The 19,979-nt window shown below is 38.0% G+C and overlaps 1 protein-coding gene across 6 annotated transcripts in view; it reads right to left on the bottom strand.

Annotated features, from left to right (window-relative positions):
* mid2 (midline 2) overlaps nt 1–19,979 on the bottom strand; it is a 160,154-nt gene that overhangs the window by 59,708 nt on the left and 80,467 nt on the right. For 3 of the 6 annotated variants that reach the window (XM_039648684.2, XM_039648683.2, XM_089134822.1), the window contains one exon: nt 11,434–12,142. In XM_039648684.2, coding sequence (XP_039504618.1) covers nt 11,434–12,126 — 693 coding nt within the window. In that variant the 5' untranslated portion in view covers nt 12,127–12,142. Of the gene's footprint in view, nt 1–11,433; nt 12,183–19,979 lie in introns of those variants that run through there. The other 3 variants (XM_039648682.2, XM_039648681.2, XM_089134824.1) reach the window with 2 other exon arrangements.

Raw genomic sequence — 19,979 nt, 5'->3', positions numbered from 1 at the left:
CTTATTCCAGGCACCTCGGCATCATTGACAACATTCTGCATTACCTCATCACGAACAACGTTATTTTCCTCGCCATCAACCGGTGGATGGTTTGTATTAGGCGCATTTTGTTTGACTGGACAAGCGCGGATAAGATGCCCTGTTTCACCACAACCAAAACATTTCATAGTATTTGTTGTGGCAAAAATGACATAATTAAAGTCATCATGACGAAAATTTAGAGACAGATCTAATTCGTCGAGGTTGTCTTGAAGAACCATATAGACAAAACGCCTAAAAGACACAATATGCTTCAAAAGTGGTGACTTGCACCCGATTGGAATCATTTTAATGGGAGAAACCAATTTACCATAGCGAGAAAGCATTCTGGTCAACATTTCGTTTGAAATAAAGGGCGGCACATTAGAAAGAGTCACTTTTTTCGAAGGAGTAGAAAGAGGGAGCACTTGGGTAAAAATCCCATTAAGCACAACTCCAGTTTCTACTAAATGGTTTGCTAATTCAATTGTCTTCACAAACACAACAATAGCGCTGTTCATACGCGATGCAGACAGAATGTTCTCAAGCCCAATCACTTCTCCTACAGCCAGGCTACAGTCCTCTATACTAACCACTGAGTCTATTTTTACACCATGACGGCGCGTCAAAAAATCAAACTTCCCGCTACCTGGGCCAGCCATGCTCCCAGTACAAAACCGGGAGCTGACGCCCTAGGAAAAATTAAACACCTCTTTACCCTCCGAAAAAAAAGAGAAAACCAATCTCTAAACTTAAATTTCACAAACAAAACAAACAAACAATACAAAAAGATTGAAAAAAAGATCACTCGTACCTGACACACACGCCAAACACTCAGCTCACACTCAGCGCTCCGCCCACTCACTCAGCACATGCGCACAGAGAGAGAGAGAGAGAGACTCACCTAAAGAATTATTAGGAACACCATACTAATATTGTGTTTGACCCCCTTTCACCTTCAGAACTGCCTTAATTCTACGTGGCACTGGTTCAACAAGGTGCTGAAAGCATTTCTAAAGAGTGTTGGCCCATATTGATAGGATAGCATCTTGTAGTTGATGGAGATTTTGGGATGCACATCCAGGGCACGAAACTCCCATTCCACCACATCCCAAAGCTGCTATATTGGGTTGAGATCTGGTGACAGTGGGGGCCATGTTAGTACAGTGAACTCATTGGCATGTTCAAGAAACCAATTTGAAATGATTCGAGCTTTGTGACATGGTGCATTATCCTGCTGGAAGTAGCCATCAGAGGATGGGTACATGGCAGCCATAAAGGGATGGACATGGTCAGAAATAATGCTCAGGTAGGCTGTGGCATTTAAACAATGCCCAATTGGCACACAAGGGGCCTAAAGTGTGCCAAGAAAACATCCCCCACACCATTACACCACCACCACCGTCTGGCACCAACAAACTATGCCATGCTCAAAGTTGCTTAAATGACCTCTCTTTCCAATTCTGAAATTCAGTTTGGAGTTCAGGAGATTTTCTTGATCAGGACCACACCCCTAAATGCATTGAAGCAACTGCCATGTGATTGGTTGATTAGATAATTAATTCATTATTGAGAAACTCCTTTAGGTGAAATAAATGATGTGCAATTCCATTTATAATTGACTTGTGCTGAAAATTTCAACGTTTACATTGCTTTTCCATAATCATAGGGAAATAATTTTGAATGGTATTGTGATGCAGAATGTATAATTATGTAGATGGCACAAACTATTTTTACCTAGCCCGGTTCTAATCTTCCAGAATAATTAGCACTAATGGCACAAGACTTAATGCTAGAGTACAGATAAACAGACTGTATGATAATGAAATAAGCTCACTGCTGGAAATTTTCCTGTGTGGCAACATGGCAGATTTGTTGGACCCCGAGCTCTTTGACACTTGCACTATGGAGAGCTGATAGCTGACATTTTTAACAGTCCATTAAGGATGGCTCTGGGAATAAAGCATGCATGATGTGCCTGCTCTTTAAAGAGGGCTGAATAGGCAAGGAAAAAAAAATCTCAGAAAACCTTAGAGTGAAAATTCAGTCTGGGACTCGCAATATATCTCATTTTTCAGACTCTTTTAAAACACATGACAAGGCATGCTCCAAGGACCAACTGTGCCAACTTAATAATTCCTCGCTGGTGAAGATAGAAAGTTCGTTTAAGTTTGCTTATAGAGGTCTGTTGAATAGAGAATGTGATATTTAAACGCATAACAAAAAATAAATAGCCCCTTCCATCTGCTTATATTAAATGTATAACAATAGTGAGAATGAAATTGCATATCGATTTAGCCTTAATTCCCAGTTTGACCCAGATTGATTTCAAAATTCAGTTTTACCATCATATGAATAAATTACATTTTAGAATATATTCAAATATTTTTGGTAAAAAAGTGAGCATTCGAGACTTATTTTAAGAAACATTAAATCATTAAGTTTGTTGCATCTTGTCAGATGTTCACAGTGACCTTCATAGGTCTGTGATAAGATCCAAGCTGTCTGTCTCTTCAAGTCATTGGCAGCAGTAGAGATAAGCCGAAGGGGAAGAATAGGTGGAGGGGGGTCTTGTCATAGTCAATGAGTGTCCCAGGGCAGGAAGAGCTGGTTCGGTATTCCAGGTTTCAGAATCAATGCAGACGTGCTTGTGGTCACACCCTCCAATCTTGTTTTCTCCTAGGACAGGCAGCATTCTTGGCTGTTGGACAACATGCTTCAGTCATGCAGGATGAGCTGGAGCGACCAAAGCCTTTCCTGATGGAGAGGAAATTCCTACCTTGAACTGTCTTCTGACATTCCAACTCTTGGTGGAAAAGCTCCAAGCATGCCTAACAGAGATAATGGATGACCCATGCCACCTCAGTTTTAAACTGCTGGATCAGAATAGTTCGGATGGAAGTGGATGCGGAGCAATTAAACGATTTTTGATCTTTGAAAACATGTCCGGAGAAGATGGAAAGGCAAAGCATATTTGTTCACAATCGACCACAAGCCACGCAGCACACAGTAAAGAGTGTATTAGGAACCACACTAGATCCTGAAAACTGTTGATGGAGGAATGCAGATAAATGCCACCACATCAAAGCTCGAACAAAACCAATTCTGGTTGAAAACCACAGTGAGGTCTGCGGTAGAGGATCAGTGAGAGAAAACAAATCAAAAGGCTGAGTGAAAATTCCAAACTCTCTTTCTTCTTTGTAACACAAAAGGAAAAGTTTTTAAGAATGGCCTGGTTGCTATTTCCACATATATAACTCTTTATAACTCTTAACAGTAGATCAGGTGCTTTTAAAACAGAATAGCTTTTATTTTAACAAGCTAGCCTACCTTTTCCAACATGTAGTGATCTAGTGTAAAAAAAAAAAATGCTACATAGCTTTCTTTTTTAAAATAACTAAACAACTAAGCTTTATAGTTAAGCTATATTTGAGGAATAATAAAATGAATCGATTCATTTGGAAGGTTCATTTCTAAAAAATAATAATAAATCACAATCACATTCGGTTGTTATTTCATTTTCAAGGACTTTTAGTTTGTCTTCATTATTTCCTGTTATGGTTACTCAGTATGTTTTCATTGGTTGTCATAATGACTAATTGGCTCTTTGATTATATCACACCTGTTTTGTATTCTGTTGATTATCTTGTGTATTGGCCTTAGTTCTATCAGTTCTTGGGCTGGTGTTTTTGTTTCTCTTGTTGGAAATTGTTATTTGTTTTACTTAATAAATGTTATCCTCCTTAAGATCTGGAGACACGCCTCGCCTCGTCATCTTCATCATAACTTGACAAATTAAAACATAGATACATTCACTATATTTAAAGTACTCTTTAGAGAAAAAGATCAACAATGACTGAACTCAAGAACCGGATCGGTCTGATTCCTGAATGAATCATTCAGATCGTTTTTGTGAATTGAACCAGCGGATTCTTAAAACAAGATCTAACTCAGAAGAAAAATAAAAGAATTTGTTCATAAATTTTGTCACAAAAAGCTATTGTACAGCTTTAGAAGGCTTGGAATACAGTATACTTATTTGACACTTTTGTGTCCTTTTTAATGATTCTTTTACAATTTAAAGTAATTACATGTAGTGACCAACCAAGGCATCAAACTTTTGAACGTGAAAAATGTAAGTCATATAGGTTCTGAAAAACAGTTCATTTTGGGGTGAACCGAGCAAACGGCATTACAAAGCAAAACAGCTTGCGCAAATAACTTTGACAGACCAAATGAGAAATAAAGGTAGAACATGATATTTGCAAAAGAATCATGAATTACTAATACATAAATCCCATTTCAAAGAGGAGCAAGACTGAGTGGAATAATCTCTTAAAACCAGAGCCAGTACAGCTTTTAATCCCACTCTCTGTGCATTACTGATATTGTCCATCATGTATGCAGCTGGAAGATGATATATGTGGTGCTTTGCACTTCACACCACCGCACAAAGCAAAGAAACACCACATTATCCCCCCCGCACGCAAGGAACTCCTGAACTTGGAGACCAAAGAGGAGAGAGAAGGGTGGATCACATTGTAAGGCTGATGACTCCACTTCACTGCTCTTAAAAGCTTTTCAGTTCCTCTCAGCATTAATTGTGCATGGAGAGCCAAAGGTTCAAGGCCGTTTAATAACGAGCCTCTATACTCACCTCTGATAACCTGTCACTAGTATATCTCTTCACAGCTTGCACCATGCATTACACACACGTGGTCATTTTTGCACGCAATCATGTGCCAGGTATGTGCAAGCTTACACAGGAGAGAGAAAAAAAAGCCGCAAAGAATGTCTCGGAACGCCTACATACAGAAACAACCAGCACTCTTGCTTCACTCTGTTCTCACGCAGCTGCAAACAACTGGCACGCTTCCATACAGATGGGAGAGAAAAAAGAAAAGAGACATGATCCAAAAAGCAATAATAGCAGTAAAAACCATTAAACACATTTTATTTTAATAGACTATTACCAGAGTTAGGGCTTAAACTGTGCTTTTCAGTAGCATGACAGTAAATTAGCCGCTTTTACACAACTTTTCCAGCTAAAAGTTACTTTATATATATATATATATATATATATATATAAAGTGCTGTCAAACGATTGAAATGTTTAATCGCGATTAATCGCATGAATGTCATAGTTAACTCACGATTAATCACACACTCTATCTATTCTAAATGTCTCTTGATCGGCTTCCTTTGTGCAAATGTTTTTATTGAAAACAACATTGGCATATACTATGTTCTAATTCACACTAACATTCTCATTTGGAGCAAATAATCTCTCACACAATGTAACACTGTCTATCAATAAAAAGGTGAAAGAAATACTGACAAGGTCCTGATATTGACGACGGGGCAATATCTATAAAATATATTGACGAATTCGCATCATCTGGGTGTGTGTGTGTTTGCAATCAAGTGGTATTTCAGACTGGATGATAGCTGCTATGACGATAGCTCAGTTCACAACGACAAAACACACAAATCACTTTGGTCTTGTCAATGAAACCATTTGGCAACTTTTTAAAAGTAAACTTTCCATTCAGAATCTTATTGGCATCCATTTCGGCATCTCGCGAAAAATCTCAAAACGTAATGTTAACCAACTATTTGGCCGGCTCGCAAGCCCAAACAAGTGTGTGCGAACTGGCAACAAAACGTTATCGCGCGGCACAAGCCATTGAAATGAATGGGTTTCAGAGCGCAGCGCCGTGCATACCGCGTCCTGTTGCAAAAGCATGTGAACAAAACGAAAAAGTTTCCTAGGATAAAAAGACTGTTAATCGTGCAACAAAAAAAATGGCGCCGCTAAAATGGGTTTCCATTAACATCGTTAATAACGCGTTTAACTGACAGCCCTAATATATACACACACTCACACACAATTACACGCATTTATCCACTGGATATGGGTGTAAGTGCACAGAAAATCTGTACCTTTCATTACCCTCAATGAGGAGTATTTCCATAATTCGTAGATTCATGCCATTCCATGCTATATTACCTAATGCATTATCTCTTCTAAACACCTTGGGCAAGGATAGGCAAAACCAGGCCAATATGGCTGCAGTATGGAAATCTGGCTAAGGCTGAGGTGGAAGGAAAGCCCAGGTCATATCAAGCACCTTTTCAGCTGACTTGGTCTTTTGGCTTTCAAAACTGTCATGACCCTGGAGGCCTACTGATGGCTCACTGAATGCAGAAGAATTGGGCGAGCTGGTGTCTGCTGAGCTGGGCTCATATATCTGCGAGAAGATAGACGGCTTCCCTAAGGAGCTTAGAGTAAGAGGCCCAAACGCCAAACCGGGTGGAACTTTAATCAAAGCTGACTGCTGCGACTTGCAACTTTTCCGAAATAGAAATTAAGCCTTTAATCGCCACTTTTTTTTTCATATTTTGTGTTTTGGCTCTGTAAAACCTAATCCCTGAGTGTTTGTGAGACTGCTGTCATGCTTTAAAGGCCCCACCATCCAGTGTTACTCATGTAAGTCACGTTCAAACGCAGGAGACGGGTGAGATCAATAGAAGGATGGAAGGCACATGCTGAGTGCAGTGGACAGGGCACGCCTAAACATAATATTTGTCTTGGCTCATTTCTACTGCTGTTTAGAAGTGGAGACTGTGTGAAGAGGTGTTGATGAGGTTATAAATGAATGGCAGCTCATTAGCTCCTTGAAATAGTGCACACAAAGTTGAACGCCATGACTGAAGTACCTGCTCTTCAATCAATTAGCTGCCTGTAACAAAGCATGAGAGGATCAACACTGAAAACCCAATTATCAAACATATTTTTATACACTACCTTTGAAAAGTTTGCAGTTATAACATTATTTTATGTTTTTTTTCTCTTTAAAGTCTGCTCTTCAAGGCTACATTTATATACAGTAAAATACAGTAAAATGATAAACATTGTGAAAAATAACCGTTTTCTATTTGTATATGTTTTAAAATGTATTATTACTCCATTATTACATCATAACTCCAGTCTTGAGTGTCACATGATCCTTCAGATCCTGATTTGGTGCTCAAGAAACATTTCTTATAACTCTCGATGTAGTAAAACACATAAAACATTTGTGTTGATTAATATTTTTGTGGATACTTTTTCATAATATTTGAAGAGTGTTTATTTTAAATAGCATTAAGTGTTACATTTATTTTTTATTTGAACAACTTAAAATATTAATATAGTAAAAAAAGGAAGTAGGTAAAAGACAGCCTTAATGATTATAAAGGGAGGCTCTTCTCTTGCTTTCTGTTTATTTCCCATTCACAATCTGAATACAAGTTTAGTTTTTCATGCTGTTAACTACACTGCAAAGTTTCTGGGTTGACAACCGAATTTAAATGCACAATTGAATCAGAAACTGTGATGACTGACAGTGATCAGCAAGTACTTAATTTAAAAGTTTTGCCTCTGGTGTCGAATTTTTTATGAAATATAGCTCATTTTTTAATGGTATTGGGACAGACTATTGGAATTTTGGAACCATTAGCAACACTAATATCCATGATGTTTTTTTTTTTTTTTTTTAAATATATAAGAACTACCTATTTCATTTTCATGTATGATTCAAAATCAATGTCACCCTAAACACAAGGTGCAGGAGCTCAAATGAAATCACTTAATTTATTTTAATTAAATAATTAATTATTTACCAAAACCACTTATGTTACCAAAACCACGTATTATTAGAGTACATTTACACAACAACAATATGCTTAAAATGGATCAGTTATCCCTTTGAGTTCTCTGCATACAGACATCATTGTCAAAACCTGAAAAAGACTAAAAACGCTATATTATTCTGCCAAGCCATTAGATAGCGAGGAAACACTATAGACTGAACACATAAAACTCAAGTGCATGATGGCATCGTCTTCAGAGATTCGGGTTTTTTGTTTTTTAAACAGACCGTTTTCAAAAGTTTACGTTTTCAGGCACCCAAAATGCCCTTGCGGTGTACGTAAATGAATGGCCAAAATGCATAAACAGTTTTATGTTTTTAGTTGAAAACAGTGTTGTGTAACAGCCCCTACAGACAAAATCATTTTTTTTAGGGCACGAGCATGTAGCAAATTAGCTCAAAGGGAAATATAAATAATTAATTATAACAATTATTAATTATTAATTAATTATTAATTAATTGCAATTATTAAATAGAAATATTTGGATCAGTTAAAAGAATTAACTTGATGTAGCTGAATTAACATTAAAATCAATTAATCTGTTCGTCCAGCGAACACTCAGTATTGATCGTCTATCAACTCTTATAAAGAATATTTTCGTTGCCACAGAAAAATAACTCTTTCCTAGCATGAAGCTGTGATCACACCGTTAAAAGGACATTGATTTACAAGCAGGGAATCATGAATGTGCACAAAACATTCATTGGGATAAAACACGAACACAACGCAAATGTTGACTAGGAAACGGGAGAGCTCATTTAAACATGTGGAACTGTTTGAATCATCATCATCATCCACCGTGAAGCTTACGTACAAACAAGGATTTCTCATTTTACTTGAGCCGGAAAAAGATTAAAAGTTTGAAGACCTGAGCCGTGACGGCGTCTTTACTCTCTCTCTCTCTCTCTCTCTCTTTCTCAGGTTGTGGATTGGAAGTTCAAAGTTAGACAGGTTCAAAGCTTCAGCAGGGGAACATTCGAATAAGCTTCTGCAATGTAGATACAAAACCCAATCCAGACGTTTTGCATTAAAAGTGCTTTTTAGACCTGGCATCTAATTTTACACATAGCACAACTTTTAAAACGTCAAGACCATTACAGGTAGGAACCGTGCGGATTGTGTACACCTACAGCACAAGAGGTAATTATGGAGACAGCATTCCAATGAGTAATTCAAACCGAGGTAATCCTCTCAGTCCACCGGGATTCCTAGAGGAAATTAAATGTCGATCTGGATGCTGTAACCTTTGCATACTGCCAGCCTCTTTACTGTTTCCCTGCAAGAAGACATAGCAACAAAAGAAGAGCAACTTTCTCAGCTATCAACTTTCACAATCACAATCGAGGTAGCTTCAGCAGAGCCTCGTTCGTTTTCTTCAAAAACCAGATTGGGCGAGCATGTGTCAATGATCAGAATTGCCTTTGTGTGAGCTGGTGTGAACAAAGAGGTCAACTGGGATATGAGATCACAGGGAGATCACATGTGCCCTCTATGCCTGCTATTATAATGCTGATGCAGAAGTCAATGGCGGCCTATTCATGGGAGCGAGATTGAGATGGTGTAAAGGCGTTTATGTGGGCTCATATTTACAAACCCACCCCATGAGAACTCAATACACATAGCAAAAGTGACCTTAACCTGCTCTTCTCTTGTAACTCGACCCTCGCAGGGATAATAGAGGAAATGGGAGGCTGATCTAGAGGAAACCTATAAAGAACTGCTCTGAAGTTATGATGGCATTGAAAAAACAAGGCACGCATCATGTAATTCTGGCCTATTGCAGCTGTGAATGATTATACTGACGGGGCGCGACTGTATTCACAGGTTGGGAACTCTGTGGCTCTGTGTGAGCTTCTGTATTTTAGCCCTGATTCAGCAATCAGGCTCTTTGTAGAAGGTCAGCATTGCGTTTCAGTGCCGAACAGAGAATGGCTTTAGGGACTGCAAACTCATCTAATATGATAATGAGTCCTGCTCAAAGGAACAGCTGGGCAGTTCTAGCTGCTACTATGCATGAATCACTCCACTTTGAAGGCTGACACATATTGCATAGAATGGGTTAGCTTGATGCTAATGAAATGAAATTAGCTATCTAATGAAAAAACAAGCAAAAAAACAATGATGACACTTTATAATAACACGCTAATAACCATTAGTTAAGCATGACTAAAAAGTTACTTCATCATTCATAAAGCATTAATAGACATTAATGAGCAGTTTATAAAACAGCTTTAAAGGCTTTCTTCTTGATTTGAAAGCATATCTATGATTTATGATTTAATAATTGTATTTTCATCCTTTCGTAATGATCAATTTATCATTTCTAAATGAAGAATTGCATTTTTTTATAGTTTTCAGTGGTTCATAAGATTACTTAGAACATGTAAGTAAATGATTAATAAACTTTCACATTCATACATATTACTAATAAACTTAATAAACTTACTAATAAATTAATAAACTTGTACATTCATATTATTGAGACATATAGTGATGGTTACTTAGTGTGTTAATAAATGCTTTATTAACATGCATTTGGGTAGTTATAATGCATTTAGTAGTGGTCAGTTAACTAGGTTTGTGATCTAAAGTGAGGACTATTCATGCGGGCTGTTAAATATTTCTATGTTTTGTATCACTGTGTTGTGTTTGTTACATTTTACCGTTTACTGTTTAGAAGATTGATGCGCCTTTAAATCTCCTGTATAAATGCTTTACAAGGCATGAATAGTCCTCACTTTAGATGAGCTCACAAAATAGTTAACTAACCACTACTAAATGCTTTACTACTACATTTACTTACACTTTCTAAGTGATATTATGAATGACTTACAACTCTTAAATTACTGGTTTGTAAATAACGCTATACTTCATTTAGAAAATTATTAATTGCTCATTAACAAAGCATGAAAACACAATAATTAAACGCATTATAGATATGCTTATAAATCAAGAAAAAAAGCATTTATAGCTGTATTTATAAACTGCTTATTAATGTCTATTGATGCTTTATAAATGATGAATAAACGGTTTACTCATGCTTAACAAATGATTAATAGCGTGTAGTTATTATAAAGTTTTACCGAAACAGGGATTGCATAAAGGATGGTACATGATGCAGGACAACAAAGATTTTACAAAAACTATTTTTCCTTAAAATCAGTCAACAAGAACACTATCTATTGCTCATATAGATTAGTAGCACTTCATTATAGAAACAGCAGCTTAAGGCAAGGCACTTAAGGAAAAAAATAATGTACCTTCAATTTTTCAGTCCGTACTCCTAAATTTATAATCCGTTAGCTATTGAAATCAGTTACCACAGTTGACACGCATGATTCTTATGTTATCAAATTATAGCATATAATTTAATCATGCAGTTAAGATAGTCTGATGTGTTCAACCTCAATTATACACAATAAAACAATATACAATATACAAAAAGATTTGATAACAGAACCGTGAGCTGGTTCTGTTCTTGTGTTGGTAGACTAAAGATATCTAGGGATGGGATTGTTAAACCAAGGGAACAATTCAAGAATCTGTATGTATGGTTTATGAACTATGGGGACGAATTGAATTGTCCATGATTTGTGGCTCGTTTTATTTTTCTCCTACAGGTGACTTCCCTGCATGATCAGTATATTGATATCTATCAGTTACATTTTCGGTCCATTTCACCTAGGGTGTCTTGCTTTAAGAATCAAGTTCTGGACTCACCTTAAGCTTGTCAAAGCGATCACTAAGCGAGGTGACCTGATGCTCGCGGTGCCGTCCCACCAGCTTGCAGAGAGCGCAAATCAGCTGGTCGTCCACCACGCAGTACATGTTCACCTTCTCGTTCTCATGCTCCAAGCAGGCCAGCCCTCGCAGCTGAGCGTCCGCCACCGGCTCCACCAGACGATGGCTGGTGAAGGGCTTCTTATTGGGGTGCGTGGCCCGCAGGCAGCGGTCGCAGTACGACACCTCGCACGTCACGCACGTCTTGACCGCCTCCCGTGGGGGCTCCTGATCGCAGAACTGGCACCCGACGCGCTCTAGGGACATGGCGCTGCTGGCGGGGCTGCCCCTCGCGCTCCCGCCGAGCGTGGCGCTGTAGGGGCGAGGCCGGCGACTCTCGTTGGGGGAGTTGGGCCCGCTGACGGAGGCCTTCTGGAAGCGGTCGATGATGTTCTGCAGCGTCACATTGCGCTTTAGGCCCTCCAGGCCGCGCTGATTGAGCGTGATGACGTAACGGCAGGTGGGGCACTGGAAGGCGGAGATGGACTCGAGAGGCTTGGTGCTGGAGCAGTGCGAGACCAGGATGCGGTGGGCGCAGTTGAAGCACAGGCTGTGGGCGCAGGGCAGCAGGAGGGGGTCCTCAAACAATTCCAGGCAGATTGGACACGTCAGCTCTGACTCCAGTGTTTCCATCTTCAATTGAACCGATCTAAAGGTGACATCAAATCCCACAGAAGCTGGTCAGTCACCTGTGCGGCGGATAGCTACGGGTTAGTGGCAAGCAAACTTTAGTGTGGCTAAAGCAGCACAAAGAGAAATTCCGCTCAAAAAACAAAAACGTAGACAAGGTATAAAATCAGGGACTTGTGTTTATGTGGTTTAAATCAAGAAAGTGCTAACACTGGCAGCTATAATACTAAAATAATATCAAAAAAATTTTTCCAATGTTTTTTTGTTGTGTACTGGGGTAATATTGCATTTATACAAACAAGTTTTTTTTTAAAAATTGGACACTGAGTTAAACTCACTAAGCTAAACTTTAAATAAAAAAATAAAATAAAATCTATGAATAATAACTTTGAAAAAAAAAAAAAAAATCACTCTTAAAAATAAAGGCTCTTTATTGGCACCTGTGGTTCCAGGAAGAACCTTTAACATCCATGGAAATGTTCCAATCCAAAATATTATTTATAGTGAAAAAAGGTTCTATAGATTATTAAAATGTTCTTCACACGAAGACAAAAATGGTTCTTTAAAGAAAAATGTTGTTTTGTTTCTTTGGGGAACCAGATGAATTTTGGAACCTTTATTTTTAAGATTTATGGAACCTTTATTTTTAAGAGTAAAATATTGATTTTTGAGCGTAAAATCACTAGTTGTAAGCAGTTTGGTTAATGATAGCAAGCATACATTGATTTGTTAACATCAAAGCATTATATTTGGCTCAAAAGTGGCAGCATGTTTAAGCTAATAGATTTACATGGAAACATGACCAAGGATTGCCTTCAACTTCAAGCTGCATTGTCATTGTGAAAGATGAGGATTACATAGGCATACATGATATTTCATTCACTTCTATTCATACTCTTATGCTTTGGAACAGTAAACAGCAGCCACACACACACACACACACACACACACACATACAGAGACACCCACACCAGCTGGGTTTTCAGCATAGCAAATCATGCAACAGCTCTGCCCATTGAATAAGAGCCAATATGATGCATCATTTCACTTAAGACAGTTTAAAGCTGTAGTCCGTAGCTTTTTTTGGACTAAGAATTATCCAAAATACATGTTTGAAAAAATACATAACCAGCCAGTGTTCAAAACTATCTGCTTGCCGTAGCTCGATTCAAAGCGGTAAGCTTTTAATAATGTTTTTAATTCCAGTGGTACTGGTGGATTTCCGCGGGAGATTCGAGCATGTCTTTGAGTATAATAAGTATAATAAGTATAATTTGCACGGTTTTGCGTGATATGATAATTAATAAGCAATTGTTCGATTTAATCACCGTGATTTACTGCAATGTAAGAACCAGAACAAACGTGGATGTTTCTTACTAGTTCAGATGGCATTTTCCGGTGAAAATTCTTATGTATCATGTTTAATAATAAGTTTAGTTTGTTTAATAATGGTATTTTTTTTTCATTCATTCAATAATATATTATCATTACTATTATTTGAGCTTTCATTTTTATTCACATCTCTCCTCTTTGGGCCTGTGTGCAGCCATGTGAATTCATATTGATTGCAGAAGACACCTTGGTGGCTTTTAACGATTTCCATCTCTGATGTTACATACAAATCAATGCAAGACTCCGAGCACACGTAAAAGGCTATGATCACATTGCCTTAGTCTATCACATTTCCCTGCACCTTCTGATCTGACAATGACACCGCCCATCTTCATCCTATCATTCTCACATTAGGCTTCAACTCCATCCTCTTAAATGGCTATTGAGCGTGTCAGAATCTTCTAGGCACACGGCTCTACTGGAGCAGCAAGTTACTGCCATTTCTGACAGGGAACCTGAAGTCCCTGACTGCTACTAAAAAATATCTGACAGCTACTATTCGGAGCCAAAAGCTCTTGAAGTCAGCAGACATCCTGAGATTTTGTATTAAACCTTTAACTCGACAGGCACTTATGATGGCAAGCCAAGGAAAGCATGTGATTAAAACAGCAGTGGACCAGTAGGAAACTGAATTCCATCTTTACTGGAAAAAAAAAAAAATAGTAATAAGAGTTTGTCTTTGTGTGATAGTCACCTTGTTGTGTTCAAATGAATGTTTTCACAATATTCTGGTATTGACAATAACCATGATATTTAAAAATCAAAGATTGATATCATGTTAATACTACCCATGAGATAATATCGTGAATAATCCAGACACGCCAGCATGGTAGGTGGCACCTTAATGTTGGTTGCCATCCTTCATAAAACAGAAAAAAAAGAAGACACAAAATCATGTCAGAGATGACAATGCACTAAAGTGAGACACTCAACTCGCAACCAAAAACAGTTTGCTCGCCAAAGTGGGTCTTTTTGGACCCTGTAAAGGAGTGTCAATCAAGAGTCATACTTTTTGTATGCCTTTACAAACTCTTTTCTCTCTACCTCACTACACACACATTTTGAGTGTAAATGACTGGCTAAAAAACTTGTGACTGGCTAAAAAACTTGAAGCAAATGCTCAAACTCAGGCTGAAACCATTAGCATGAGTGAACAGAACTGCTCTTAACTTTTCTATACAAGTGTAAATGATTTGCCACCATTAGTTCCATTGACAGCTATCCAAACACACAGGACTTAGATTAGAAAAGAGCAAAAGCTTGCCTGGTAATCTGGAAGTTCTGCTAGAGAAGAAACAGTCAGCAATTGTTTTTAAGGAATCTTGAATCTGAATAAGAATTCAAGGAATCTTGAAAAGTGATTTCTGAGAATCTTTGTTGAATTCTGTTGATATGTGAAAAATCATCCCAAACAAACACACACCTTCATTTATTGCTTCACCCCCCAAATGCATGAAGAAACAGGCCATGCAAGAGTGGATGTCTCTATCATAGCAGAAGCGAAGTAAAAAAAATCTCAACAAAAAATAGAGCGAAGATGACGAACGACAAAGAAGAACAAAAATGAACATACAGTATACGAGTCGCCAGCAATGCACACTCAAAACCAATGTAACTCACGTACTGTATGGAGCAGAAACAACTTAACCTGAACATCTGTCAATCTCTCTAAAATTACGTGTGTCCTAAAGCTCTTGCCTGATCACAACCCTTCTTATTCCAGTGATATCCCCTTGACTCTTTTGTAATGTCTCTCAGTCATCTCTCTTTCTACAGTCTTTCTTCAAATCTCCATTTTGCCCTCTCTCTCTCCTCCCCCATCACGAGTGCACACATCCCCTACTGCTGATTGGCTATAAGTTTATTGAGATCATCGGTCTGATCCACTTTCAACAGTGTTTCCCAAAAATCGTTTACTACACATTTAATGAAGGTCACAAAGAGGTGATGAGGTCAGCAGATCTGTCTATACAGATCTGATTTTTTAAATGCATATTTTAAAACATACAGAAAGCATCAGCAGGTTTAGCATGGAAATGTCTTGTTTAAGTGTAACAAGCAGAAGAAGTGATAGATTGGAGAAGTGGAGAAGCAAACAGTTTACTCCTTTCAAAGAAAGACACCACATCATATAATCTGATTATGATGAAGTGCTCCATATGGAGGCTGATCAGAGTCTGCTTCTGCTCACAAACAGCCCCACTCAGGCACACACACTTATGCACAAGATCCCAAAGCCGAGTCTGGTTTATTTGATCTGTTCTCGGCTTGATTATGGCATTATTTCCCCCTTTGATGTTGAATTGGAATTTAAAAAAAAAAGACGGAAAGCAGTCTCTATAAGAGATGACTCATATGGTAATGATTTAACAAAGCCACTTAGTGCTCAATCACAGATGTCGTATATCAGGTGCCTAACATGTTTGCTTAAATGCAAACCTAGCCGCTGATAAATTTGCTAATAACATCTAAATGTAATGCAAAATGTCATCTTTCTCAAATAATGTCAAGAGAAGCAAAGCTAGTCTAAAAGATGGCAGTTGCATTTAATTGACTAGTCTCAGGGTCTCCTGGGACTCTACTTGTTCTGTGTCTGTAAGGAAAATGAAAAACAAACACCCATGCGTTACTGAGAGGTATGGCATTTCTGGAACAATGACAATTAGCCTTGACAAAACAATAGGGGCAACTCACTTTTAAAATGTCTAGGACTGCTCTTCCTTGAATTATATATACAATGATAATGAAACAATGATTACTTACAGCTGCACATATAAAGGGTCACTAGTTTAAATTCACATTAATATCTATCCGTCCGTCCATCCTTCTATCTATCTATCTATCTATCTATCTATCTATCTATCTATCTATCTATCTATCTATCTATCTATCTATCCATCCATCCATCCATCCATCCATCCATCCATCCATCCATCCATCCATCCATCCATCCATCCATCCATCCATCCATCCATCCATCCATCCATCCATCCATCCATCCATCCATCCATCCATCCATCCATCCATCCATCCATCCATCCATCCATCCATCCATCCATCCATCCATCCATCCATCCATCCATCCATCCATCCATCCATCCATCTATCTATCTATCTGGTGTAGTAGAAAGTCTACTGGTTGACACATAGGCGAAACAAAACAAAACAAAACAAAACAAAAGTCACTGTCATGAAAACACGTCTAAACAATATACTCTATCTGGGTCAGTAATTCAGGCTAGTATCATATGTACCATTACATCAGTTTAAGCACTTGTCCATCCAATAATTTTCTTTCTAAATATATCCTCCAATATACAATCTAGTGGTTGACTGACATAGATGTTTTATGTGTCTGACAACTAGAGAGCAAGGTGGTCGATAAGATGGCAATCCAGTATACCATGTGACATAGTATAATCTAATTCATGCTGAAATTAAACATTTTATCAAACTTTGACAAAATATTAGAATTTGACTTGACGTAAAACTAGAATGACAATCTTTCAATTAACCTGCTATAACACTGACCTACCATCAATATGCTAAAATATAGGCCATTCCAGCCAGTACACAAGATAACCCACTGTGCTGGTGTTCCCTGGCAGGTCCGTCCAGAATTAGTAAGTATGTTGTCTGATGTTTGTAAGTGGCTTACTGTGGTGCTGGGTGGGCCAGTGGGTCAGACTCCACCCTACGGCCCAGACACACTAATGGAGCCATTTATCTCCTGTCAACCTGCAGCTGGTTACCGGTTCTCCACTGCCTCCTTTGCTGCTTGAATAGCCAGAGAGCTGGAGCCACGGGCAAAGAGGGAGTCTAGACCGGACACAGCACCACTGGAGCACTACAGTCCCACACCTCACGGACGGATGAAGACACATCGATTAAAAATGAGTGACTGGACTTTGGGGGTTCCCAGAGCTCTGCTGTTAGGACATGTGCCAGGGAAGCTATTCACAGTTTATCACCTCCGAATTTGTTACGACTGACCTGCCGTCAAGCTGAGTGGCGGCTGATGCGAGCAGGAGGGGTATTTAAGAACACAGTGTGATTCTTAAAAAGGAACATTTTGTGATGGATAGTGATCATGAGTTGCTTTATGATGCTTTAGAGTTTCAAAGTTTTAGATTTGACTTTATAGTCTCCTCAGATCAGTGTATTATTCATTGATTTCTAAGGTTTTAAAGCACCAGTACATAAAGTTCTTTGTGGAAATACGTTCTCATATGGCATTGAATTATTGGTTCTTGAGGCTTAATTGTTGAGCAATATTGTCTGCTATTATAAGTGAGTTTACTTAATGATATTTCTTAATAACGTCCTCCTGGTGGACAATTAAAAAAAGATGAAATTTTGTCTCAGAACAAAATTAATTAATTTAATTTATCTAAAAAATCCAACATTCTAATTGTCAGAATTGAATTCAGACATTACAACATTATAATTATACAGTATGAAAAATATCTTCAGTCTTCTTGATTTATTTTAATTGAGCGTTAGATGACAGCTAAATGAAAAATTAGCATGCACATCCAATATGACCAATACAATTATATGCCCTTATTAATTTACAAATAACCAATATAGCATGTATTGCGAACTCCAAGAAAAACTCTTCTAGACTTATATCAGACAGGATCTGAGCCATAGTAAAATCTAAAGTAAAAAGTAAAATCTAGCTATATTTCAGAGTCCTGCATATGAAAAGCAGAAAAAAGGTGTATTTCGTGGTCACAAATTAACAATTTGTTCCCACAACGTACTAACAAGTCAGCATGTTTTACTAATTCGTTCCCTCATATTAAGTAAATTGTGCACATAATACAATTTGCTCCCTCATTTAACTAAATCGTAGCATAACATAATGTGTTCCCTTGTTTTAGTTCAATTAAACTGAGGGAATGAAGTCTTAATTCATGGCCATGATTTACTAAAAAGAGGGAACGAATTAAAAAGTCATGAGAAAGAATTCTTAATTTGTTTGAAATCTTAATTCGTGGCCACAATATATCGATTTTTGTCATGGCATTTTCAGGGCTCTGTAAATACTTCTTTAAATGTCAAGAAAAACAAATGTATTGTGAATGAATACGAATACGGTTATCAAATGGAAGTGATCATTTGAAGCTTCATTGTGCAATAATCACCACACAAACTCTTCAACAAATGTCAATGCAAAAAGTCTTTGACCCTCACTGATACATTTATAAAAAGCTCAATCCCACAAGAGGGCTGGAGTGAATAAAAGCATGCAGGTGTGTTTCAACTGAAGTGCCTGGCACAGAATGCACGTCTCTTCACCACTGCAGGCTGCGAACATTCACCATTCCCTTATCCACCCTCAACTGCTAAATCTTGCCATATATATAAATACGACACACGTTTTTGGAGAGCCCACACTGAGTAATAATCTGTTCACCCACAGCTAACGCTTTGAGCCAAACAGGTGAGCCATTGTGCGAGCGCATGCACCGAACATGTGTCTTCTGTACAGTAAAACTGTCTGCTTAATATGTGACGAGCTGATTTTCTGCAGTGATTAGCATTAACAAAAGACGTGAGAGACAGAACCGAGCTGCAGGAGTTAGTATGCAGTAAGCATTTCTCAAATATCTGATGAGAACAAAAGGTTATGGATGTTAATTACAAATTACAGGATTATTCCACCGACGACTTCATGTGGAACTGAGACATGTCGCTAATTAAATAAGCGTTCTGAAGTACACAGCGGTGCTAGAACAGGACCCAAAGGGTGAATATGCATTTAACAGGTTGAAGTATTGCTTAAACAGGCGGTTTATTTCATCCCCGTGGGACAGGGTAATAAGGGTGTGTGTTAGGCCTGTTTTAGAAGCACCGCAGAGAGATTTCAGCAGCGATTGCTTCAGCTCAACCAAATGTACTGGGAGGGTCAACACAAGACTGCCTAGATATCCAAACTAAGTGGTCAGTCTCTCAAACCATAAGTGCTACTTTATTTATTTTTAATGTCAAAGCTTGAAATAGAGGGCAAACTTGTATAATTGCAGTAGATGTGTGTTTTTATAAAGATACACAATGGCTGTCTGGTCACCAAGGTCATATGGCCATTTAAGTTATGTGTTTTCTCGACTTTTGAAAGAGCTGCAGTGTTCAAAAGTTTGGGGTCGGTAAGATTTTTATACTCACAAACGCTGATCAAAAATACAGTAATATTGTGAAATATTATTACATTTTAAAATAAGTGATTTCTATTTTAATATACTTTATAATGTAATTTGTTCCTGTGATGGCAAAGCTGAATGTTCAGTGTCACGTGATCGTTCAGAAATCATTCTAATATGTTGATTTGCTGCTCAAGATACATTTCTTCTTATCATCTTAATGTGTTTCTGGAAACCATGATACATTTATTTCAGGATTCTTTGATGAACATTTAGAGAGCCAGTTCTTAACCAGAACCAGTTTTTAAAAAATATCAT

The sequence above is a fragment of the Pimephales promelas genome, chromosome 9 (genome assembly GCF_988280905.1).
Source record: "Pimephales promelas chromosome 9, fPimPro1.hap1.1, whole genome shotgun sequence".
NCBI lineage: Eukaryota > Metazoa > Chordata > Actinopteri > Cypriniformes > Leuciscidae > Pimephales > Pimephales promelas.
This window is presented reverse-complemented; position numbering and strand designations above follow the sequence as displayed.